Source organism: Electrophorus electricus, chromosome 16 (genome assembly GCF_013358815.1).
Source record: "Electrophorus electricus isolate fEleEle1 chromosome 16, fEleEle1.pri, whole genome shotgun sequence".
NCBI lineage: Eukaryota > Metazoa > Chordata > Actinopteri > Gymnotiformes > Gymnotidae > Electrophorus > Electrophorus electricus.
The window spans coordinates 2,699,222-2,726,081 of NC_049550.1; the positions used below are offsets into that span (position 1 = coordinate 2,699,222).

The 26,860-nt window shown below is 39.0% G+C and overlaps 1 protein-coding gene across 5 annotated transcripts in view; it reads right to left on the bottom strand.

Annotated features, from left to right (window-relative positions):
- LOC113579187 (receptor tyrosine-protein kinase erbB-4) overlaps positions 1-26,860 on the bottom strand; it is a 165,441-nt gene that overhangs the window by 52,591 nt on the left and 85,990 nt on the right. For all 5 annotated transcript variants that reach the window (XM_035534874.1, XM_027012944.2, XM_035534872.1 and 2 more), the window contains exons 3-10: positions 23,505-23,691; positions 8,360-8,494; positions 5,979-6,044; positions 3,907-4,025; positions 3,045-3,186; positions 2,718-2,831; positions 2,038-2,164; positions 858-931 (exon numbers count right to left, since the gene is read on the bottom strand). In XM_035534874.1, coding sequence (XP_035390767.1) covers positions 858-931; positions 2,038-2,164; positions 2,718-2,831; positions 3,045-3,186; positions 3,907-4,025; positions 5,979-6,044; positions 8,360-8,494; positions 23,505-23,691 — 964 coding nt within the window. The remainder of the gene's footprint in view (positions 1-857; positions 932-2,037; positions 2,165-2,717; positions 2,832-3,044; positions 3,187-3,906; positions 4,026-5,978; positions 6,045-8,359; positions 8,495-23,504; positions 23,692-26,860) is intronic.

Below are 26,860 nucleotides of genomic sequence, written 5' to 3' on the forward strand. Positions count from 1 at the left end.
CTCCTTATGTACTGATGCTTTTCTAGTATTTTCTGTGGTGGCAAAGTAAGCTCATTTAAAAGAAACATGTCCTGTATGGAGCCCAAAACCCTAAATGCATAAAGAAATTTAAACAGTAAGTCAAACGAACGGGTTTCATTATTTGCCAGCAAGCGCACCCCGGTGACACGTGTTAATGATCGGTAAAACTTCAGCAGATAAGTGTGCCGGGATGGTGGGCTTGGTTGGAATGGTGGAGGGAGCATCCCCCACTCTTTCTTCTTCCTGGCGTTTTCATTATGAGGACGCTGTTTCGGCCCATTAGCTGTCTGGCACAGAGTTAAATGTGACAAAAGGCTGTGGCAGAAGATACAGCAGGTCGGACCTTTTACTTCCAATTAGATGTAATCAAACAAACAAACACATTACAATGCCACACAGGAGATGAAATCAGAGTAAAAGAAATTGTCATATAAAAAAGTGATAAAAGTTTAGTGGGACGGAAAGTTTTCCTCTTGGTAATATTGTATATAGCACTCTCAGCTACGGCATGATGCTATACAGAGCAGAGAAGTGATGAGGCTGTATAGTCATGTTTGTTTGTGCTTTATCAATGTGCCAACATTGTACAAATGTGATTATCCAAATCAACTGTGAAATTATGTTCTTTATGTTAAGCAGAATGCATCACTGGACATGTCTGTTTACCTTTATATTAAAATGCTTATCAAAATCACTGTGAGTTTTGGGTGATTTAGCGAGATTCTACCAAATAAAAAATGTCACGTGTTCACAAAGCCACTTGCCAGCTTCTTGCAGATCCGAGAGTGCAGCAGACGTCTAAACAAGGTACCCTGTGCCTGAGATCGATGCCTCACCTGTGACTTCTTTGACTGTGCGGAACACACTCAGCCTCTCTGGGTCCAGGGCCCCGATACCATGGTACATGTCCCTGTTATGGAGCCGAGAGGAGAAAGATCAGAGGCGAGGACATGACAGCACCACACCTATGAGCGTGTGGGCTCTCCACCTGTGGTTAGGACAGGTGACGCATCATAAGTGACTTCCTGGGATGTGCGGAAGCAGAAAAGTTGGTGGATTGAATGCTGAACCAGCTGTGTCCTATAAGACTGTAAGTTGCACAACATGTCAGCTGACAACAGTGATCTAGTGGTAAAAAAAAAAGCTGAACCTTCATTGTGCTCCCAGACACTGAAAAGATCGTGAGTCAAACACATAAGCCAAGTATATTTACCTATATTGTTATTATTTCCTGTAAGCTAAATTGCAACTTGATTTTTAATCGGACCTTTTATTTCTAATATGAATTTAATTAACCAAACCACCTTTAAAATTACTAAAACCTTTAAATATATTTCCAGTTGGGTGTAAAGTGATATATGTCTGTGTTTGCCTCCTGATGTAAAGCCTGGTTTATTAGTTTGGTTTTGGTATACAATTGGATAAGTTGTTGTATAATTTCTGTCCATTCTACACAAATGTTTCATATGGACTATTCACTGCTTTAAGATGTTAAGTAAATTGAAACTGACCTTTTATCATTACTAAATGTAATTAAAACAAGATGGGATATTTACCATTTGAATACTCTAGTGGTAGAGCACATGTGCGGGGGACAGTTTTGGAACTCAATTTGCAATTTGTAAGGCCGTTTGGTTTGGGAGAGCAGTGACAGGAAGTGAAGAGAATATGAGAATGTAAACTTCCTTTGGCCATTTGTGAAATGTAAACAGAGAAGGGAGGAGAATGCATGTGTTTGGATTGCCATCGCAAATGCAGAGGTCCAACTGCAATGTCAGTTTTCTATTCAATAGAATGTACTGTGAGGATTTAAACTCTAACCATTATAATAAATATGGTAAGTGAAATAAAACAGTATTATAGATTTGGGCTATGATCAAACAGTCAAATTGATATGTTGGAAATACAACATTATGTTAAATATACTGGTAATTATATGCATTGGTGGAAAGGACAGGACAATGGGACTGGTGTGATAAAAACAGGAGAAAAAGTGAGAAAGTGAAATAACCTCACCCCTTGATCCCAGTGATGAGGAAGATCAGATTTCCATTGATTTTGGTGCAGTTGACGAACTTGTCAATGTTACTGGAGTCCACAGTCTGAGCCATCTGCAAGCTGCCTGTACCAATGCCATCGCACACTGAAATACAGACATGGCCCAAACACAACACAGGCTGATGTAACCAAAAAAAAACATCATCAGTCATCAGAAATCAGCAAGACAGACATGACCCAAGCAAAACAACACAGGCTTACATAATCGTGAGAAAACCTTAGTCATATGAAGTCAGCAAGAAAGACACAACCCAAGTGGACCCCAGACATGTTTCCCATCAAACCACAGTGGAGTCTAAGGATCTTCATATTTATTAACTTGGCTCCCAAAGTTATAAAATTGTCACTTTTTATTTGACAGCTTGAGAAAGACAGTGGCAAAGTAGCCATTCAAAACACTACAAAATGCCATTATTCATTTTGACCTTGTCACAGTTCCTGTCGACAACACAGCTTGTGTTTCAACCATTGGCTATGTTGAGTCAATGAACTCACTCATGGACTACATTTCCCAGGAGCCAGTAGGAGGTCACATGAAACGCTTGCCACCTTGCTCCATCAGTTCACTTCTGCAGAAAGCACATTAATGTGAGATAATGGGAAGGCCTGTCCAGTAAATATGGATGTTGGAGTTTCACCTTTAGGACATATGTCAGTGCACGGGATGCACATCTTGATGCGGTTCTCCTCCACCTCCATCTTGTTGCTGGGGCAGGCCCGCACGCAGGAGCTGTGGTCCACCACAAAGTTATCTGTAGGGAGAGCACACAACAGGGCTTTGCAGTTTGAAACGCATCACACTTGCAGCACCACACTTCATACATCCATGTTACATGATTTGGAAATTAATAATGCTGATTATTCACATCTCACTTTATTTCCAAAATCTCAAAATGATGTATATAATTTATTTATTTATTTTTTTTGCCTTCGAGGATAGGCATGATGGCTATGGTGACACTCACGTGGGCATTTCTTGACACAGAAGGCTCCGTAAGTGTATTTGGCTTTGGGGTTGTGCTCCAGCTGGAAGGTGGTTGGGTTGTAGACAAAAGGCTGAGGACACTGAGTAACGCAGGCACCGCTGTCGTTGAAGTTGGTGCAGGCCTTTATCAGACAAGAACAAATAATAAAAAAGATTAAAGAAGAGATTATTGGGCCTGGAAACCCTCCAGGATGCCCTAATTATATTACGATCTAGAATATGTCTTCCTGTAGTTCATTAATCATACTTGTGGTGACCATTTAAGGGTTTGTTTTGTCATGAACTACAACGTAATGTTCAATTTGGGTAGAAAATGTGAGTAAAATTGGAACAATTGATCTAAGTCATGAAGCAGAAGGGTGAAATGCTGTTCTAATTAAAACTTTTGGCAGGTATACAACCAACAGCAGTGAACAGCAATAACCAGGATTAATCGAAACTCATAAAGCTGTAAATAATAAGCACAATATTTCTACAATGTGGTGAAATCTCTGAGTACCAGAGACCCATTGATAACCCATAATTTCATAATATTGATACAATTATTTTATACTGTCTGTTGTTTCCAGTACTGTACACATACTAGCATTGCTAGCATTAAAGTCGCATGATTTGACTGCAGTTAGTTTTCAGGAGGAAGCCAAGTTATGAACTAATCAATCAATCATTAGGGCATTAAATTAAATTAAACTGTACTGAAAGTTGACTAGTCTAGAACCAGGCTTAATATTGTTTCAGTATTTCAGTACTAACTCTAAAACACCTGTATCTATTAAAAACGCACAGTAGAAAGGTGTGCAGATGTATGTATAGAAAATGACTGCTTGAGAAATGCAACCCACAAAGCAGTCTGTGTCTTTAGGTCCAGAGCAGCCTCCAGCACACTCACGATGGCAACAGTCGCTGACATAGGGCCCAAAACAGCGGCCGTCACACTGTTCAGCACACACCGTCTTCGTCACTGGGCAACACACACAATCTGTGTTACTGAAACATTACACAACCTTAACCTTACCTGTATATAATTCATATAGCACACACCGTCTTCCACACTAGGCAACGCACACAGTCTGTGTTACTGCAACACCACAATCACAATTTTGATGTTACATATATATAATTCATATAACACACACCATCTTCTTCACTAAATAAATACATACATCCCTCTTATTGACATTTCCCTCATACAACCTTACATGCAATTATTCATATAGCATGCACCGTCTTAGATACCCAGACAGACGCAGCATTAAAGTGACCGTAATTCATACTGCACTCAATCTTCAGTTATGTTACACTTTTATAACTTGTACAGAACTCACTGTCTTTGATACTCATTTAGAGATGGGTGCAGACAAATAAATACACTTAAAATGGAGTCAGTGTCTTTGATGTAACAAGAAATTATAATCCAGATTTTTAGTGCACATCTCTTCGCACATGTTGTCTTTGCTCTCTTTACTGTGGATAATGTAGTCATGGGTCCACTTCAATGTATCTTATGGAAAGGAAAATACAGATTCTTCTGTTAAATTGGTCCAAAGAAAGTGAATAACATCCTACACCTGATTCCTAAGGGATTCCATTTCAGGGAGTTAATCTCAGAGTGTCAGATGAGATAAACTGAAGAATTGTTTTAAGGTGACACTACTCTGAGAGGTAATTCCACATTAAGAGGATTTTTATTATGAAATAAAAAAGGACTATATCTTTCTTATAAGTGGTATAAACTCAGCAGAGTAATCTTAAACTCAGAGTCTCTTCTTACAATCAAGAGAGACTATTCTTATTATAACCACCAAACCGAATAATAAAAACTCAGGAAATGTAATTTGCTCCTTATTAAGTAGAAGTCGCAGAATAAAAGTCAACCTCTTCATCCTGTTGTTTGTCACCCCTAGTCAGTCCTGCCAATTTTTTTTATTTTTTATTTTTTTAATGCAGTTTTGAGTCTAATTGAACTGTAAAGGCTGAAGCACTCCAAACACATGACAGGAGAGTTTTTGGCTCCCGACCTTTGCCATTTTCCCTTCACCTCATCTCCTCTTTCTTGCTCTCTCTCTCTCTCTCTCTCTCTCTCTCTCTCTCTCTCTCTCTGTATATATATATATATATATATATATATATATATATATATATATATATATATATATATATATATCTCCTCCCTCTCATTCCCTTCATTCTCCCCCTCCTGAGCTCAGACCTCCCTATGTAATTAGTGTCCTTGCAGCAGGGATAAAAAATCCCACCCCCTCGACTGCAGGTCACCATGGGAACTGTGACTCTGACAGGGAGGGCTCCTTGTCCAGCCAGGAGTCAGAGTTTCCAGGCCACAACGGGGGAGGAGAGATGGTGAAAAATTGCCCCCTTTTTTGTATTATTTTTCCAATATCTCCACTAATGAAACTCTAAGCATCTAAGGCTCACAAATGTCTGTAAGACGAATACTTAAATTCATTATATAGACTATTTATGAAGACAAATGGAGGGCAATAAGATGTTACAATATTCAAAAAACACAATTTTAGGCTTGGTTGTTTAGTCTGACACTGACTGGCTGATGCGTGTTACTTCAGAAATCTAAGATAACTTTTATTGTTGTTTCTGTAGCTTTCATGGCTGTTGTTTCTGTAGCTTTCTAGACTTTGCCTTGTGGTGCAGTTGGCTGGACATCAGAGTGGTTTGATTAATTATTTTCCAAAACGATGTCACTAAACACATCAGTATTTAGCATGATCATTTAGTTCTCTTGGTGTGTACATCTGAGATGCTATTTTGAAACACAACACATTGAATGTTACGTTGATGAGGTAATAACACTATCACAATGTGATAAAGTAACAAAGGCGACCGAGCAACTTGTCATGGTGTGTTTGCTTAATTAGCTGGTGGAGAGCTGGTCACTCACAGCTTTGGCACTGTTCCTCCTGGTGACCCCAACATCGTCCATTACAGGATCTATGACATCGTTTGCCTGTGGAGCACATCCGACATCATCACTGTTCAACTGTCGTTACCGAACAGGTAGAACATAACAGTTCATTCAAAATGTTAACAAAAAGAAGTTCTTCATTGTTTTTGTATCAGACCTGAATGGATTGAAAGAACCATGGATTGCTTTCTTCATCCCTTTCTTTAATTAATCAAACAAACCTAAAGAATAATAAGGTCTGAAGGATCCATAAATATAACAAGACAAAGCAATATGTTGCAAGATATGCCTTCACTGATTACGGTATTTCAACAGTAAAATCACTTTCACATCATATCCCAAATCCCTTTTAAAAGCGACTTTCATAAACCTAAGCACAGAAAAAAATAAAATAAAAATAAAAAATCTTACATGAAAAAAGCTCACAATAGAAGCTCACATCCACAGTTATGAAGTTAGAAAAGGATCATTGTAAGGATGAAACAGATGAAGCTAAAATCACTTTTCATAGAAAACTCATCAATTACTACAAAAATGCACAAAATTTATGAAGTAGTTGATGCACTGGTAGGGGGGGTATGCGTGCTGTTATTTTCTCAACTCTAAAAGACCACCCACTTTTTCCCATGGCTGCTCCACCAGAGCAATATATAATTTAATAGAAGAATACATTAGCTTCCATATCCTTGATGTTTTGTAATATCATAATTGCTAACTGAACAGCACATGAACTTTAGAATATGTTTAGTGCATTATGTTGTCTGTAGATGGTAGGTATTATTTTATGGTTTTTGCACAGTATAAAGCTGTATTAGCACAAAAAGCCCCCTACAAGTTCCTATCAAGCTACATTTTCCATATTGGAACTACAAATTAAGTACACTGTCTGCGTAAAAAGTGATCTCTGCACCACAGTATCTATCATTTTGCTCTATAAAATAGATCTAAAATGATGAAAATACTTAAATTTTAGCCATTTTATAACAGTAATTCAATGTGATGGCATACTTTTGAATGTTCAACTAATAATCAATTTTTATGGCATTAGTCAGCCAAATTTCCTCAAATGCTCATAAAAACAGGGCAGAATTTAGAAGCACCTTCAAATTATTAATAGCACAGTATAAATCTGGAGTTTACAGTCTTCTAAAGCATTTCAGCCATTTTCAGCCTCTTCCCTTTTGAAAGTTGCTTTGTTTCAGCACAACTGATAACAGCATGATAACAGCATCCTCAGCAGTTTCCAATTAGGGCAGGAATTATTGAAGCCTGGGAAGGCAGCATTATTGCACACTGCTGTGATGCTCCAGATGAAACAGCATCACTGTCAAAGCAGAATATATGTTAAGTGGGACAGGACACCATGCAGGCTTTGGCACTTGTTGAGGAAGCAAACATGCCAGTATTTCGGGGGTTAATTGCCTGCCTGGTAATTACAGAGTCAGACTGAGCTTGATTGAGAGTCGGCTTTTCCTTTACTGAAGGGTTCGGCAGACTCCATTTTGCTAAGGGCCTCAATTTGCCAATCTTTGATGCACATGCACACACGCACACACACACACACACACACACACACACACACACACACACACACACACACACACACACACACACACACACACACACACATATGGACTCTTTTTTAGCTACTATAATCCTTTGTTCTTCACTGAAGCCCAAAACTTGCATACACTTTAATTTCTTTTACTAATGTAGTTTCAAGATGCTAATACATTAATGAATCAAACAAGCAAGAAGTGTGTTTACATATTGTTTCACATCATGGCCACGGTGTAAATTCACATCATCTAATTTTATTTTTTATTCACGTTCTTGCTAGGATTCACCAATTTAACACTTTTGCAAGTTATTGTTGTATAATGTTGACACATTATAAGGGAACTGAAGAGAAAGTACTGTGAAAGAGCACTCTGACTCCCCTACTCTTAATTAATCCTGAGAGAGACTGAAATTACACAAAAATAATTATAAGAGGGTTTTTTTTACCCCCCTGCAGGGTTTTTCTTAAAAAAATGACAGAATAAACATAATAAACATGCCAAATTTGATAAGCTGTTCAATAGCAAGTCATTTATTGTACACAAAATGGATCACATCACAAGAGCCTGAAGCACATTTATGCTGAGAGAGTATGTTGTTTACTGTAGACTGTAAAAATGGTTGTGAGGCGATTTATAATGAATCTCCAAGCAGTGTGTATTCCTGTCTAGTTCATATTATCACTAACCTATCATTTCTCTATCTCATGTCATGACTGGTGTTATAACTGATTATAGATCAATTGGCCCTGGTAGACCAGTTATGGCTTGCATACACAAGCTCCGTGGAATACGCACATGAATTGCCGCTGTTGTTAGAAGGCACCACAAGCAGCTCAGCGTGGGGGTTCTTCACAATATCCTGCCAGTGAATGGTGTCTGCATGGCAAAGGAACTTATTTTGGTCCACATACACACCACCATTAAGGATTTCTGAGGAGGGAAGAAAAAAATAATCTCATGTAGTACAGTATGATGAGCATTCATTTTGACTTAACAGAGGAAAAACACTTAGAAGCAAAAGCAAGCATCAAGTTTATTCCAGTGCATCTTTCCAATATGAAAGCACTGTAGCCTACTTTTTGAACTACAAAATAATAATCCAGTGACAGTCACAGGGTTTTCATGTGTAATCAAAGTCACATTGAATGACATGTAGTCAAAATCACAACACTGCTTTGACAGATTTTCAGGACAAAAAAAACAAAGCAATCAGCTATACCTGGTATGCATAAAGGCAGCTTGTAAGAGATTGGTGAAGATTATGAAAGTGTGTACTGTCTGTCCTCCTGCTCATCAGAGGCATATGAGTTATGAGGATGCCATATGTTTTCAGGGTCAGAGGTGAGGAGTGACGCTCGGTCTATGTATTCCATTCAGTATATATTCAACTTATTTTATTTCTGTCTCTTAAGGCTCGTTCAGAAGGACATGTCCCAGTCTCAACTTTAAATTAAAAAAAAATGCCTTTCCACGATTTGATGTGATTTGTCCAGATCTGATTGGCCGTGAAAAGTGGACAGCCCATCCAATTCACGCCCTTCATTTCCGCATGAGCAATTAGGACGCTCAAAGGGGGTGGGGCTGGGAGCTGGTTGGGGAGTGCGAGGTGGGGTATAGATGACTGCTGTCTTCACTGCGGCTCTCTGTCTGACAGCCATGAAACGCCTTAGCAGTGGGAAAAGAATGTTTTCGCATGGCTCGTCCTCGCCATTACCCACTGGCCATCTCTCCTGCACTAGTGTAAGTTCTCCCCAGAGGAGAAACAGATGTCTCGACTGCTTCTGTACCCGGCCGGTTTTCTGCTGGGTGTTCTGAATGGCATCTCAAGGAGAGTGCCCCAGAGCATGCTGGGACTGCACCTATTTACACCCAGAATTTACACATTAAAGTCACACTCATTGTGTTTTATTAATTTACACATTTGTCTTGAGTGCACTGTTGCATTGCACGCTTTTAATGTGTCCTCTTAATTTGCAGTAGGCAATGGCTGCAAGAGTGTGCAAAAAAAACCCAAAAACAAACAAAAATGAAAAACACTGCTGTACCGTTTCCTTACCAGATCACTCAATGTAACAGAAAACTAGCAAGTTGTACAACAGAATCAAATGCAGAAAGTCAATTGTATGTAGAGTTCTGTAGAAAAACTAGCCCAGTAAGACACTGTGTGGAGAAATGTGAATGAGATGTAAGGGATGATATTGATATGATGAGCTAAATACTTTATGGAAAATTGTATTTCCTCATTTCATATACTTGAAAATAAGTCTATCTTACCAACCCATAATATAGTGTCAGTGCTGCACTGTTGATTTTACACTGTGGCAGCAATGTAAGTTTCTATATGAATCCTAATAAAAAAACTTTAAGATAACGCAAAATAAATTCTTCTGTTTTCCCTTTGGCATAAAAAAGTCAAATTTATTAAGCAGTCAAATTTTCCTCAAAAAGACATCCACCCCATAGCTTCAATGAGAGCATCTGCCACAGAGCATCCACCATAGCGCTTCTTCATGCTCCTTTTGAGTGTTTATAGTTTTCCAGTTGTTTGAGTTCTTGGTCCTCATTTCTGAGCACTAGCTGTGTTACTGCTGGGTCAGATTAGTCCTGAAACACTTTGCTTGCCCTCTCACTCTGTAAGCAATTTTTGTTGCTAGATTACTCCTTTATTCCATTTAATTAAATGTCAGGATCAGCACACATTACCCACAGAAAACGCCAGACGCCTCTCCTGGGACTGTCACATCTAACCCATTCCAGTGGAGTGACGTTTTTGTAAAGATGGCCACTTTTGTTTTTATTTCATTCTCAAATAAATCTATATTTAGGTGAGATGCATAAAACATGACAGTAACATGCACAAAATATGTGACACAGTAATTCCTATTCATAAGGTTACTGTAGCAATAATTAGCATACAAGTATCAACTTACCAATGTACTAAATTCACCTGAGCTCTAGTTGAAAACCTATCAAAACATTAAAGACAGTTGATTGACTAAGTGCAGTCTTTAGACCAGCAGTATGCTAAAAACTGCAAGTTACACAAAAATGTAACTTTCTGTAACTTTCACCAAGGCGGGAGCTGCCTGGTTCCACAAGTTGATGACATCAGTGCTTCTTCTAAATCATGGCAGGACAGTTATAACTCTCCTCAATCTATATTTGTTTATAGTTTGAGCTTGAGAAAGGCACGGTATAAATTAAACATACTATTATTATTATTTCTTCCTCTGTAACACTTAAATTTGCATTTCATATGGCAAAAGCTTGCAGCATTCTGAGGTACCTTTCAAGGAAACCACTTTGCTATTTGTGTACTGCAGTTACAAAGTTCCCCACCATGCTTAATCCAAACAGTCCAAAAATGTGCCTTTTACAATAAATTTGTCAATTATCTAAGTGATCATTTGATCATTTGCACGTATGACCAAACTCTGTTACAAAAGATCTTTCAGACCTTATCAACTACTGTCCAGGACATTTACCTCTGGACAGATTCAGTTTTTTTTTCTTTTTTTTTGCTGAATGATGTTCTTTTATGAATTATGTCTGTAAAGGAGGTCAAAACACGTAGCACCATGTATCGCACAAATATGCCAGCAACTCACATTTATGAAAGAGGAAAAGTGTTACCATGGTGCAATTTGTTGTTAACATCACAATAAATTTGACAGTAGGTTTTACACATTTGGTCTAATGTTTTCCTGTGCAGAATGGGTATGTGTATTTCACCAAAATGTCATTTGTAAATCATATGTCCTGTATAACAAGTGCAACCCACGAGCGATAGACCTGGGACATTAGAACTAAGGTATATGTGTTTTTTAATTTTAGTTATGGAATTTTAATTCTCTTTTAACAACCTTTGCAATGTCATAGTGAGGCTAACAATACTGAAGTTGAATGGAAGAAGAAAAAAAAAACTAGAGAGGTAGCTTTTTTACCAGGTAAAACTCTGATATATATAAAAAAACATAAGTCTTTTTTCAAGAGTGACCTGTGTCTGGACACACATGAATATACATGGGTGGAAGTGATCTATGAAGTACAAGAGTGTCTGTTGAACTTCGTATAATCCCTCACAAAAGCACCGCTGCGAGATATGGGGAGCTCAGCGGAGAAAGATAAAAGTATAGTCTCGGTGGACCCTGGCTCGAGAGAGCGGAGAGGTGGAGAGAGAGAGAGAGAGAGAGAGAGAGAGAGAGAGAGAGAGAGAGAGAGAATTTAACATTCCCTTAGCAGAGGGCAAAGGGGTCAGAAGGTCAAAAGCAAGGTGTGATGAATGTCACCAGATAGTCTACAAAATGTTTGACATGCGCAATGTAGCTCCAAGTCCAGTGCATGATTATTTCATTCATGAATTCCTCATTCATGAAGTACAAGTCATCTTGCCAAAAGAACAGGAGAAAGACAAAAGAGTAAACTACAAATCCCATAAATCTTCACCCAATAACAGTAATTTGAATGAGACCACTGAGCACATTAGAAGGAAGTAAGAATGAAAGATGGGGTTGTCTTTCAAGCAAAATTAAAAGCACAGAGAGGGGAGAAAGGGCTCACGCCAGCCAGAGCACTGGAGTAAAACTGCATTATGGAGTCGTTTGAAGGGCAAATGCTCATAATGGAGCCCCTATCCAGTGGAGAAAATTGGGACCTTTTTATATGCACTCGTAACACTAACCATCCAACTCCAACTGTAAACACAATTTAATCAGCTCAACCAACAAGAAAAGCTGCGAAAATCCAATCAGTATTTACCAATAAGAGAGTAAAGCACAAATTAAAGGTTACTAATGCTAAGGCTAATAATAATAAAAATAATAATAATAATAATAATTAAAAGAAGAAGAATACATATCATTATTGTTATTAGATTTAAACTATTAAGTTTACAAAAAATCATTAATTTTGGTTCATTTTTAATTCTACACCAGGACCAGCAAGACTGGCACTTGGTGGCACTGACACCCATTACTGGCATTTACTGCAAGAAATGTTACTGCCTGGACTTCAAAAAGAAAACCCTCAGTGTCTCTCCAGGAGTTTTCAGAGTCAGCCGGGAGGAGACAGTTTAGCATGACAAATGGGGGTGTTAGTATAATTGTGGTGTGCAGAGGTAGAACCCCCTCTTTCCTCAGTGCCCTAAATGGTAATTAGGTTTCAGGCCTCTGATTGCATTTCACCCATCCCAAATCCTATTGTTTCCCAATGAGTCAGGATGAAAAATGCCACCCGCTGAAGGATTATGGGATTCCTCATAATGGAGAGAATCTGTTAGAGGATGAAGAAGATAGTGAAGGGCTCCTTGGTGCATCAAAGACTCTTCCTCCAGGGCCACTCAGGTAGTGCCATTTTAAGAACAGAGATTTGCCTGGGGAAAAAAAAAATTGACACTATATCGGACCTTACAGGACTTAAAAATAGTGATGACGCAAGTTCACTCTTGATTTACCATGTCCATGAACTGAGCAAAACCCCAATTGGTAATTATGCAGTGGTATATTTATGTACAGTATAGCTATACATTTGTCACTTAGGGTTACTTGGGTCATGCTTGTAATAATTAGTAGAAAACTGAGATATGTGATTGTATGAAAATAATAAAAAAGTCATATAAATACAATGGATTCGACTGAATTTAGGTCAAGCGAGATTAGAGAGTGAATCCTCGCAATAGCCAGCCTGTGTCTGTGAGGTTTTCTCCTCCTCTAAGCCATTGAGTAATTGTTCATTTTCTTTTCACTATCACACGAAAGTTTTTTTCTTTTTCTTTTTCTTTTTTAGAGGTGACACCAAATGCAATCGGGCTGAACTGGGAGCTGGAAATCTGATAAAGGTGGCGAATGAAAATGTTCATCAGAACCACAAATGCATGAGAGTCTGTTATTTGTCCACCTTGCTGCCTGCTTTTAAACAGGCCTGACCATTTAATGGGTGTCAAATGTAACTGGGAATTAAGTGATCATTTCAAATCAAAGGAGGCTAAATTCTACTTTTCTGCCATTGCTTTTTATCCAAATAATTTTGTCTTCATTCGAGATGCTAACTCACACTTGCTGTCATGCAGTCATGCAGGCACACACACACACGCACACACACACACACACACAAAACAAAACAAAACAAAACAAAAAAAACAACAACAACAACAAAAAAAAAAACCTGAGCATCTATAATCAAAAATTATCAAGCAGGTTAAAAAAAACTTTCAAACTTTGAAATATATACACTTGACAAGTTCTCTCTTCATAAAAAAATCCGGAGTGTGCCTCCAGGACATTTCTGAGTTAGCTGGTTAAAACTGAACTCTGCTTTCAGAACCCCAGCCAAAGTGCCAAGGTACCTTACAGACCTGAAATATCTCACCGCACCAAAGTCAGCAATATTTCCTGGGAACATGTTGGAATGGGAATGTGATTGCTGTTATCCTGATGGGTCTGACTGCCATGCTGTCAGACCTGGGGCCAGTTTAAACCTAGCTAGTGTCTTTTTTTAGTCCTGCATTAATATAATCACTGGTCCAAAGGAATTCACCAAGGGATGCGCAATTAAGAATACATCTGTACTTGGGAGACATTGTGATCTCCACTACTGTGTAAGTTCTGTAGAAAGAGTTATTCCTCTATGTACAGCTACAGTAGAGTGCAGACTGTCTTCCAGATTACAGAGGCTCCCATGCTTGGCTTGAAGAGCAGACTCGCTCTCATACTTGCATTATGGACTCAAGTCAGTTCATCATCCAGTGAGACCCCCCAAAAATGTCAAATCAGTAATGCACACAACCCTTCGGGAAGACAGGTTGACAGCTTCTTTGAATACGCAATTAAGACCTGTCATAACAGATTTGATGCTCTGAGAAATACTGTATCCTACCCAAGTCCCTGTATGACTGAAGCCTGGCAGAAACACGTCTCCCAAATTACAACAATGGTGTAAAATAAATTACGTATATCAAGTCCTATAATAACAAAATAACAAACAAATATGGTGGGGGTAGAAAAACAAAGCATTTACTTCAAATGGATTAAACTTCAGTTGTGCTTCACATGTGAGATTTGTTTCAAATTAATAAAATAATAAAAACACAGCTAATTTCTCTCCCTTTGAGACTTTTAGCTACATGCACTTGAAAAAATAAAGGAAAAAAAAAATCCTTAGGGGCCAATCAAGATCCATTAAAAGCTGTTAAAAGGACTTTCAGAGATACTTGACCTCTAATGGAGACAAATCTTGGTATTCTCCGCCACATCAATCAAAGGCCCAGGGCCAAAGCACCAATGGCAGTTTTTGGCTGCAGGTGAAACAGGTCACTGCAGAAGTAATGCCTGCTGGGAAACGAACAACGATCCCAGACTGCGCCCTGGTCTCTCATCATCACACCATCATCATCATCATCATCATCATCATCATCATCATCATCATCATCATCATCATCATCATCATCATCTCTTTTATTTATATTATGTCTTTCCCATGCACAGTGCTGCTTCACAATCAAAACAAGCAGAAAATACACAAATAGTAAAAAAGTGCATAAGGAACACTGATAACAGTGAAACCATGTTCTCTCTTTGTCTATCTCCCCCCTTTCTTTCCCTGTATCTGTCTGACTCTTTCTCTTTCTTTCTCTCTTTCAGACTATTTTATTCTTTTGGCTTTCATCCCCTTTTCTCTCTTTCTCTCTCTCTCGTTCCCCATCTTTCTTTCCCTGTCTCTCTCTCTCTTCACTTGCCTACTAATGTCCTCTCAGGGCCTTTGTTTTCATTAGATTCAGCTTTAACGAACAGTCTTCTGAAAGACTCGGACTCAGCTCAGCCAATTATTATCCATAAGGCCCCTTCCATCTCAACTCCCCTTCGCTATTGACCGTAAGATGGGAAACTTTGGGAGCTGAGATATGATTCAATATTCATGCCATTTCCAGGGCTTAATGATTCAACAGAAATATAATCAAAGGACTTATAATTCACCCCAATGGCATGATGTCTTAAGAAAACGAATTCATCAGGCGGGGTTACGGGTGAAGATAATGAGTATGCGCAGCATGAGTTTATTATTGAGTAGGCTGTAGGTGTTACCTCTGCAATCGCTAGTGGGATGTTTTGAGCATTCACGTTTTTCATCTGAACTTCAAATGCCTAGAGATATGCTGGCATTTCCCCTCCCCTTGCTTTCACCACAGACCTTTTTTGGAAAATTGTTGGTGTGGGGGTTTGTTTCGAAAAATGAACATGTTGAAAACAAGTGAGGCCACCTCTGAAGCCATGCACTGGTGTAGGTTTTAAACATTCTGCTTAATACTGATAGTGCTGCATTCATTATTGATGGAGTGGTTTTCTCAGTTTTACTTTTCTTCAACACACCAGAGATTTGCATTAGTGTCAACATTAGCCACACCTATTTTTTAGTTTAGCTGCAACACTTTTTTTGCCCTGGCCTAGGCTTAATCCTAAACAACAAAACAACAACAAAAAGCAATACAAAAAACAACAAAGAAAACAAACATTAAGCAACACTAACCAGATTAAACAGTAAGTCAGGCTGCCAAATAGAAAAAAAAACCCAAAACAAAGCAAAACAAACAAACAAACATAAAAAAACCCAGTAAAATATGCTGTTCTCTAGTCTCTTCAGCAGCAAAATGAGGCCATATGATATTGCCTACAGACAGTGCTTGCCGAGGCCAGCTGGCATGGAAACTCCAAGCACACTACGAGAGGGGCGCTTGGCTCTGATTGGTTGTTGGTGGATTGTGGCTGCAAAATGGACCTGGCAGTGTGTTCTCTACATGCACACACACACACACACACACACACACACACACACACACACACACACACACACACACACACACACACACACACACACACACACACAGACACAGGGAGTTTTGTGTGTGTGTGTGTGTGTGTGTGTGTGTGTCTACCTCATTGTTTCAAAAAAGTCTCACAGGTTGAATAGCTAGCCAGAGGCCATGTCAAATATCCATTGCTTCTAATAACCATTACTCTCTCAAATTATCTTTATATTACCATATTTTGGGTTTGCAGGTCAGATTTAGCCCGAGCCATAAATCATCTCACAAAAGTCATAAGCTTTATACAGCTCAAGATGTGCATCTTATTTAAAGTTAATTACAGACATTGTTTACAAAAAAAAGGTTATTTATGAACCTTTAAAGTTCATAATAATTTAAATGCCAAAATATACATTTCCATATCATTTTGGGTGTAATAGGAAGCATGAGCACATCATTTGATATTTTTTTGATTTGGGTTCTTCTCACACTTTGGCCCTGATGGAAAGTTTCAAAGATAAGGTTTCAAATGATCCACAGCACACACCCTCATCTGTGAAGCATGGACAAGTTTTATGGCTTGGATGCACATGGCTGGCTTTGGACTCAACTTACTGGCTTTTCTTGATAACTGAAGCAGTGTCCTGAAGTAAATGGGAACATTTTGTCTTCCAGAAAAAAAAAAGAAAAGAAAAAAAAAAAGAAAAAAAGAATGAATGAATAAACTTAAAATGCCTAAATGCCAACTGATCAAAAAGGTTATAAAGTAAGTCAGCATTTGTTAAATATACCTGAACATGCATGTTGCTTGCAGAAGAGGAAATACAAATACAAACAAATCTTGCAAGTGTCAAACACTCTCACATGAAGATATCAACAACCTGTGAAAGGTGAGGGTCCTGAGGCTTAAAGGAGTCAAGGCCATTACACCCTATTTTTTTCCATGCAATTTATTAGGATGACAGTTGTGCGAAAATCTTGTGCTGTGTTGTAGTCCAAGAAGGAGACTATTGCAGACAGTAAAATGTAGTTTAATATAAATATAAACTTCATATAAATGTTTGTTAAGTCATATATATCCCTCTGCTTGTTCCTCATAATCCTGCAGTGGTAACTCAGTGTTTATGGTACTTGACTAGTAATCAGAAGGTTGCCAGTTCTAGCCCCACCTCCAGCAAGTTGCCCCTGTTGGCTCCCTAAGCAAGGCCCTTAACCCTTAATTGCTCAAATTATACTCAGTCATATTTGTAAGTTGCTTTGGATAAAAGTGTCAGCTAAAGGTCATAAATGTTCCACCACTGTATATGTAATCAACACTGACTTAATGAACAGTTCTACACATGCACAAATGTTTAAAGGTGTTCCTATTCAAGCCATGCTAACCCACAATTTGCATCTCTGTGCTGTGATGCAGATACAAACACAGTTTGTGTGTATATGTGTGTATTTGTGAAATCCTCAAACACTGAGGCAACCAATCTTGAGTTACTTTGTATTACACTTCTAAACTGATTATTATTGGCTGTATCAAATAAGATACTGTTAAAAATACAGGACATACAATTGAAAACAGTGATGCTTACAAGTGAGCTGTTTTTCTTTTCTTTTCTTTTCTTTTCTTTTCTTTTCTTTTCTTCTCAGTCTCTACTCATCTGCTTCAGAAATATTTGAAAAAGAGCCAAAGATGCTTTCATATGTATCTTATGTATCTTGGGAAGGGCAGATGAAAGTGAACCAGGATGGAAGGGTACTACTCTAGAGATTTGTGACTCAGCCGTCATTCGCCCTTTTATCAAGAGGCAAGCAAGGATGGCCTTTTCAGAAAAGCAGGAAGATACATTTCACATTTCAGGTGCATAGACCTATATTATCTGGGTTCTTGGATGCTGCTTTATTTGAGGTGTTGATCACATGTTCTGGGAAAAAAAATTGCCTGCAACCTCACTCCAAATCATATGATAACAAAGCAGCGCCCAGCCAGTCCAGGAGCCACTGACACTGACATGTCCGAACTGACACGTCGGCATGTCGGCAATGACACTCTGGGCTTTAGAACTTCGCCAGTAGAGGCCGTCCAACACCCATCAAGACTCCATCCACAATAATGCAGCATTATGCTTCTGTGTTGCATATGCTGCTGTCATGGCTCCAGTTCAAAGGGATCATGTGAGATGGAGAGGATGGACTCTCCGCGAGGCCTCTGCACATGGCCAGTATGCACTTGGCCTCACTCATTAAGAGCGCGTACTAGTGCATGCCGTCACCAGATGGGCCGGCAGTCTCATTCGAGACTTGGCAGCTTGGCCCAGCTCTAAATAGCCAATAAACACTGATAAAGAGACAAAAACAAAGATGAGGTAAACAAACAAACATCTCTTCTGCTTGACTTGTTTTCCCACTCCATTCAGTTTGCATGACCAATGAGACCCCTGACTAATCATGCATACCCACTACAAAAGTCACTGACAAATTAATGTTATTCCTATTATCTTACAAACAAATGGATAATATGTCAGTTTCCTACATACCTGATTAAAAAATAAAGCAAGTGGAAAAGATGATGAAGAGGGATAGGATAGGAGTAGGAATGATGTGAGCAAATTCTATGTATTGCGGTTCTTGACATCAACAGATTTTGGTTATTCTGATGAGGCTTGAAGACTTGATGATCTGATCAGTATGCACACGGGCTAGCAGCTCCATGCTACGTGTTCTGAGAAGCATTGTGGGGCCGAAGATAAGTGTGCTCCAAGCTTGCAATTTATTAGGGATCCTGTAGAGGCTGACACTAGAGCAGTATGGCTGAGCTGTTAAGAACGGTCACTGGGGGCCAGCGGACATCACAGCGGAGGTCGCGTTTGCTTTGGCAAGATGGGGTCACCGGTTGACTGCTTTGACAGATCTACAAGTCATTGTGTTACTTAGCTGCAAGCTGAGACCCTGTGAAGCTGATCTACAGGGTGGAGGCACAGAGTTTGCTGCTGTCCTTCGTGTCAGTGCTTTGAATTGGAATTAAGCTTGAAATATGATTCCAGTGGCTTTTTTTCCAGTACCTCATATTACACATCAGCATTTGCCTAATTACCTTTACTCTCTTTTCCTGGCATGCCGTGGTTTGCCATGGATACGGCTGCTCACGAGAACTGCATCACATGCACCACATGCATCCTGCATCAGGGAGCACTCAATAGGGTTCAGGTTTAGGAGCACTCCACAAGAGAAAATGCAACCATCAAATTCAATGTCCATGACTGACGGTGCGATCTCTGTCGTCTTCCACTCTCGTGGAACCCATCGATGGCGCACACCTTCGGAAAGCAGGCGAACGGTAAGGGGTGTAAGCCCCAGTGGCCCCCATCAAAGAAGGAGGTGCTGCATCTGGCTGGCGGGGGGAAAGTGAGAGTGAGGGAGGGCTTTCATCCATTAATGCACACAGCCAGTCGATTAGACGAGACGGAAAACAAGCGGGTTTGTGTTGAACCTTGCCGCCCGCCTGCCTAGCCAGGCAAGCAATTTGGCTTTTGTAAGCACACCTAGGTGCATCCCGGGAGTGCTCCTTTTCACCCCCCACCCCCACTCCCCCGGCTTTCAGACATTAGGTCGTGTAATTAGAAGCAAAGTCCATTAGATGGTCAACACGTGGCGTGCACTTTTTTTCCTTCTTTCAGCTTCCGTATCCTTAATGGAAGCAGCACGTTCAGGGGAAATGGTTTTGAAGTGCCTCCTTGATTCTGACCACCAAAACAAACAAATGCAATGCCGAAAGCAGTCCCCTCGCATCAAAGGTAGCTGGATGGAAGCAGACGAGTCGCATCAGGCACCCCTCGCAGGAAGCTCGCTGGGCTCTCGGCTGGCGTGTTTCTGTCCGAGATCAGCTACCATTGTCCCTCGTGCCTCTTGAATGTGGCATTACGCAGATACGGCTCTGATCTCTTATCTGTTTACCTGCGATCGAGCTCATGCAAGCTGCATTATCAGGATAAAAAAAGGTAAATAAAATTTTTAAAAAGCTGTGTTCAGTCACTGTTATTTCCAAGTTGAAAGAAATCCACCGCCAGGAAAATTTCATATTCATGTCTGCCATCCAATTAACATCAAGTTGGTAGTGGTTCCAGGGTCAGATGCTGAGCAGTGATAATGGGGTTAGGGTTCGTCTGTGACTGTAAAACAGTCCGTGGTTGGTGAAGGTATAACCAAATACCTGGCCATGATATTCATTCAATTCTGCTATATACTTAGCTCTGGGACAAATTATAAACTTTTATTGTTTAATTGTTTTGACAATCACAGACATATAAGGATGGGGAGGTTTATTCTCATTTGCTTTGTTTAAACGGAACTTCTATTTTCTTTTTCTTGTGCTTAGATATTAATTGGCCCGGTCCAACAGTGTACCAAAAAAAAAAAAAAAGAGTTAAACTTCAGGTGTACCTGCACACATACTCCACTGTTAAGAAATAGAATCACAATCAGAATCACACACCTCTCAAGTGCATTTATTTGTGTGTGTGTGTGTGTGTGTGTGTGTGTGTGTGTGTGTGTGTGCCATCAAGCAGTCACTACCCTCCTGCAAAGCGTGTTGTAATATGTTAACAAACATGACTGTACTTTAAGTTTTAATAAAAAATTAAGCAAAATAGTGTGGCAAACAGAGGAGGGTCAAGTGCATAAAGTTTCACATCACCCAATGGGTCTAATTCCTGCTGCTGGCTTGATCTAATTATCAAATCCTGGCACTAGAGAGGACTCTCACTTTCTGAACCTGAACTGCAGAGGCTCATTATCTCAAACACATGCTTCGGCCCTGAAACCTCCCTCATCATTAAGAAAACAACGCATTGCATCAGTTGGCCTCGGTTGACTTTTTTTAATCTTTAAAGCTGCAAACAGAATTTAGCAATACAATACTGGTGCCATGGCCATACCATGACCTGTAGTTTCAAGTCATTATACTTGTAAATGCAAGACATGGATACACTGGTGGTTAATTGTTGATAATTTAAATAGTGTTGTAGTCTAAACCTGTGTGAGTGGAGCCTGTGTGATTTTATTACACACACACACACACACACACACACACACACACACACACATATATATATATATATATATATATATATATATATATATATATATATATATATATATATATATATATATATATATATAATATATATAGCCAGTACCTAACCATTTAAGACATCTTTACAACAGAAAAAATTAGATCCTAAACTAGCAGTGAACAAACATCTGAGCTGCAAAAAAGTCATAGACCAATTTTTGTGAGAGTAAAATTCCCCAGCAAGCAAATGAATATTCAAAAACAACCTACTTAGCAATAAAAATAAGAATAAAATAAACAAAAGTGACAAGACGCAGCAGACGTTTGTGCCAGTGTACTCTTACTGGAAGACACACATTGTTTCACAAAGCTTAAAGCCTTATCATAAAACATAATAATGATAGCTAATGCTTGCAAAATTTACCAAACTCTATCCCCCAAAATATGTAGCAATAATAATAATAATAATAATAATAATAATAATAATAATGTGCTGATTAGAGTGTGCTGTTCAATTTTAGGTATAGAAGAGTTCTGGAACAGGTGCAAAATGTACAATGTTTGAAAACGTTATATGACTCAAAATAAAATGCATAGATACTGAATGACAATAACAGTGACTTGTTTTCTGTTTTTTTTTTGTTATCTGAGTGCAATTTTTATTTAAGCAGATAAATAACTGTTTTATTCTGTTTCAATAGATTGTTGATATTCAATATTGATAGAAAAAAAGTGTTCCTTTTCTAGGGAAAAGATTACCTCCTAAACCCGAACCTGAGACCAGACTGAGTGTAAATGAGAGACAGAGGCTGGATTGATACCGAGACCTGACTCGAGAACTACAACACCACTAAATCCTAACCTCTGTTCTGTTGCAATATTCCTAAATATCCTGACGGCCACTGCTGTCCCTGATGATGTGCAGTAAATAATGATAAGGGGGCCGGGCTCGGATTATACAGCACATACTTCTAATCTTTCATTAGCGGAACAAGAGATTTATTCTGCCTTCACTCGCAAACTTCTAACCCACAGTGGATTTTCAGGATGATCTCCCTTCCCCAGTATTACTGTAATGTAGTTTTAGAGCATCAGGAGCTGGCCAATGAATCCTTTGCTTGGCATGTGTAGCCATAGAAACCAATTTTATTCTTTTCACACTTAATAATACCTGCTCTGACTGAATTTTTGGAAGCCAAGAAGTTATTACTTCAGTCTGGTTTGAAGGAGTACTTTCTTGCAATACTGTGTGGCTCTCAGAGGAGTGGATCACTTGCTCTAAAATGAACTGTTCACTGGGAATCTTTTTTTTTTTTTAATGTAATAATAAATTAAAATTGCACATATTATTAGTGTTTCAAAACAAATTTTAAAGAGGCTGACTTGGGATTTGTCAGCAGTATATAGGCATAAGCCCAATGAGACAACATGTTTCTTAGAACTGATTTCACAACAAAGAAGATTAGAGAACATTGTGTAAAGAATATCAATAATCATGGCAATTTAGCAACTTACAGTTATGACAGAACACAACTTGTGCAGTCTTGCTCAGGGGCCCAACAACAGCAACCTGCTGGTGGTGGGGTTTGAACTGGCAACCCTTCGATTACCTATACCATTGAGCTACCGCAGCCCATAATATAACATTGCATTTCATTGTAGAAAAGGGAGTTAGACCTGCTTTAGTAAATGGGTGTAACACTGCGTTCCACTTTCTGTTTGAGTGGTGATTTGCATTCTGCAAGTTAATTTGCAAAGCTTTTTTTTTTTCTTCTGGTAAAACGTGTGTTCGGAGGTCAAAAAATGGCATTTAATTGGAATGGAAGAGCTGCACAGTGGTGGAGCCAAAACCATTTTTAAAATGCATTTCAGTCAGTGGCAATTATTTCTCCATCTGAACTAACAAATTAACAAGTGTGACTAATCATGATTTGGGTTGCCATGCTAATTGAGAACACATAACAAGAGCCATTTCAAAATGTCAGAGTTTACTTCATAGGGAAAGAATCAGTAATTCATTTAGAGGTAAAGAAAAAGGGGAAGAGAGAGAGAGAGAGAAAGAGAGAGGGGGGGGGGCATACCTGTGAGGTTCTTGAGGCCCAGCTGTCGGAGGCCATAGTAGCCGTCGCGCCTGTAGTTGAGGAAGATTGCCAGAGCGTAGCGGCCTTCATACAGCTTGGTGCCACGGATGAAGCGCAGGTTCTCCAGAGGCAGGTACTCGAACTGGTTCAGGGCCACCAGCAAGTAACCCGTCACCTCCCGGATAGACTGTGGGACACGCCAGATCAATTGTTTAGAATAGCCACGCTCACACTCTGTGAGAGCCACCAGGCAAAGTAACAGACTTTACAGCTTTTATAAGAAGTAAAAGAGAAGAAAATACACTCTGGTTACACTTGCAGTCTTCTGAGTTGAAGTGCAGACCCAGGACAAGATACAATTACAATTCCTAACATTAGTAAAGCAAGAAACACTGAGTTCTCCAGCTCCAGTCCTTGAGCCCAATGGCATGTTCCTGTACAAGAAGCTTGTGAACAGGCAATAAAATTCACCATAGAGCCACCAGTACTGTTCCACTTGTATACAATGTCATTCAATTTTGTGAAAATGTAGATAGATAGATAGATAGATAGATAGATAGATAGATAGATAGATAGATAGATAGATAGATAGATAGATAGATAGATAGATAGATTGATAGATAGATAGATAGATAGATTTAATTTGAACTTGAAGCAACCTACAAAGGAATATTCATTAAGGGAAACATAACTTTCACTTTAGGCACAATGAATATCTAGTGACATTTCACTACTGTTAATTAGGGCTAAACTAATCTAGCTAACTAAGACAATGACAGTGATAGTGATAAATGTTAATCCAATCGAGATGAACATTGCTGGTTGCAGACTGAAGTCTTGAGCTTTTTGTGTGTTTTGTGTTGGGGTTATTATTTTCAAACAATTATGCATTTAATTGTGTCTAAGTTATCAAAGGTTTATATATTTAATCTATGCATATACCTCAGAAATCAACCATGTGAAAAAAATTTTCAAGGGATCAAAAACCTGAGTTCGTTTCCTGCTTTGCCGGTTGAATTTTTCATCCTCTTAGAAATGATCATATTAAAGGCCATATGGATTGGCCCCTAAATAGTGAAATTCAAGACCTGCACTTGACTGCAGTCAGACGTAAACGTCTATTAGACTGCTGAACCTACTCTCTCACACCAGTATCGATCATGACAACCTCCAGCCCTAGATTCAGCCCAGCTGTCATCGGAGAATGGGCTTATGACATGGCCATGACATGACTTCCGGCCGTCTGGCTGATCGCCGGAGGAGCTCGAGTGCTGACCGCGGTGCTCCATGCAGAGCCAGTCATCCTGACGAGATGCTCAGCGCTGATGAGACTCACAGTGGAGGCTGACAGAATGATGCCTTCCAGTAAAGGGGTTTGAGCTAATCATTACTCCCCATCAAGCTGGAGACACAGAGGCTGGTTGGGTGAACATGGCTGTCACACTTATGTGGAAAGCAACAACATTGATTTGTAAACTTTGTGTTGACTAATGGTGCTGATTCCCTGTCACCTCCTGCAACTTATTTCAAGCCCTATACCAGTCCTCCTGATTCCCAACTCTCTAAAACCTGGGTGTGTTATGATAAGAATTCCTTATGCTGACATATGGGCTTGTGTTTTTTGGGGAAAAAAATCAATTACAGGGTTAATCCTTTTTTTCTCAACAGTCATCATATACTGGCATATCTCCAAATCTGACTTGACACTCAAAATCGTCTTTAAGTGAACTCCTTAAGTAATTTTTACACACTCTGTCAATGTACATGATATGCTGGTCAAGAGCTAATCACCTGCCTTTGTACAATTTTTACTGTCTTGTCTACTTCATGCAATCATAAATGCAGCAGTCGCACCCATTGCAGATACACCATATGCAAGAATTTGTTTATTATATTTTCTTTAAATGACCCAGTCACAAAAATGAACATCCACTGCTTTGTGACACCATATGTCCTGTGAAATGTGCCTGTAGTGTGGTGTATGGTGGTGAGGATGCTTATGTGTTACACCCGCATGCAAGTAAACACAGAACGCGGCATCACTACAGGATCTGGGAAAAATACTGCTCTATTAAAACAAGCAGACTGTAGCATCAGCAAATGCAAATGTTTCCTGATAAGATAAAAAGGGGACTCAAAAAGGAGACTTAAGAAAGCTATTTTTTTTAAGTGAGACATAATGAATGTACAGTCTCAGTGTAAAGTTTGGACACACCTTACTATATGTTCTTAATAGTAATAAAGGCATTTTAATCTAATGGATTATGCTTAAATTTGTTTCTAAAACAAATAAAAATAGTGAAAGTTGATATATATGAAAATATTTATGAAATTTCCAAAACAATATATACAGTATACGATTTAAAAATATAATAATAATGAAGTTTGAGATTAATTTTAATTGTCCCTTCAGCACATTCAGAAATTTAGTCCCTCACCCTACAAGTGCTCAGTATACATGAGAATGTCTTCAGGACATCATAGGCAGCTGCCTCATGAAGTAGGTATGAGAAGGTAAGAGAATACCAAGAGCATCCAAAACTGTTATCCAAAGCTGTCAGGTAATCGGTGGCTTTGAAGAATTTTGAAGAATATAAAGAACGTAAAGAACAATATAAAGATATTTGTTTAACATAGCATAAACATATTTCCTAATTCATTATTTTAATACCTTCACTGTTTTTCTAAAATGTAGAAAAATGTAAAAATAAATAAAAGTAGCTAAGTCCAAACTATTTAATATATAAATGGTATGGAAATTCTGCACTGACAAAATGTTTAGGACCTATACTGTATTGTTACCTACATATGTATACATCCTTTTTATGCTCATTTTATGCAAGTCTGATGAACACCTACAAAATACCAAAACTTTTCTGCTGTTATTAAACTATTACCTGGGGAGCATCACATCCACTGTGCAGGTGTTCTCTTCACTCCTTGTGGTCAGGGCATCTGGAAGTCCTAATTTCAATTGTCTGAGGTTAATTGGTTTTGTTAAAAGTTAGGATTGGCTCTAAATTTCAGACATTTTGTGCACCCTTGTAAGCACATCCCTAATTATTCCACCGCAGCTCTTTTCTGAACAGATGGTTGAACAAATTTGCAATGTCTTTGCTTTCATGGCCACATCACCAATTCGTTTCCTAGTCACAGCACCAGCTGCAGTGATAAAGATTGGTAAGGACAGGTCTCCACGAAGCCTTTGCCTTCAATGTTTGCTAATGCTGAAAGACTGTACGGGAGGATATCTGTGCAGTAGTCACCTACGTCTCACATAATAGCTGCCAAACTGAACTGTGCTTCATGTTACTCCCCAAGTAGACAGGAACTACAATTCCCAGTGTCCCCTTCTG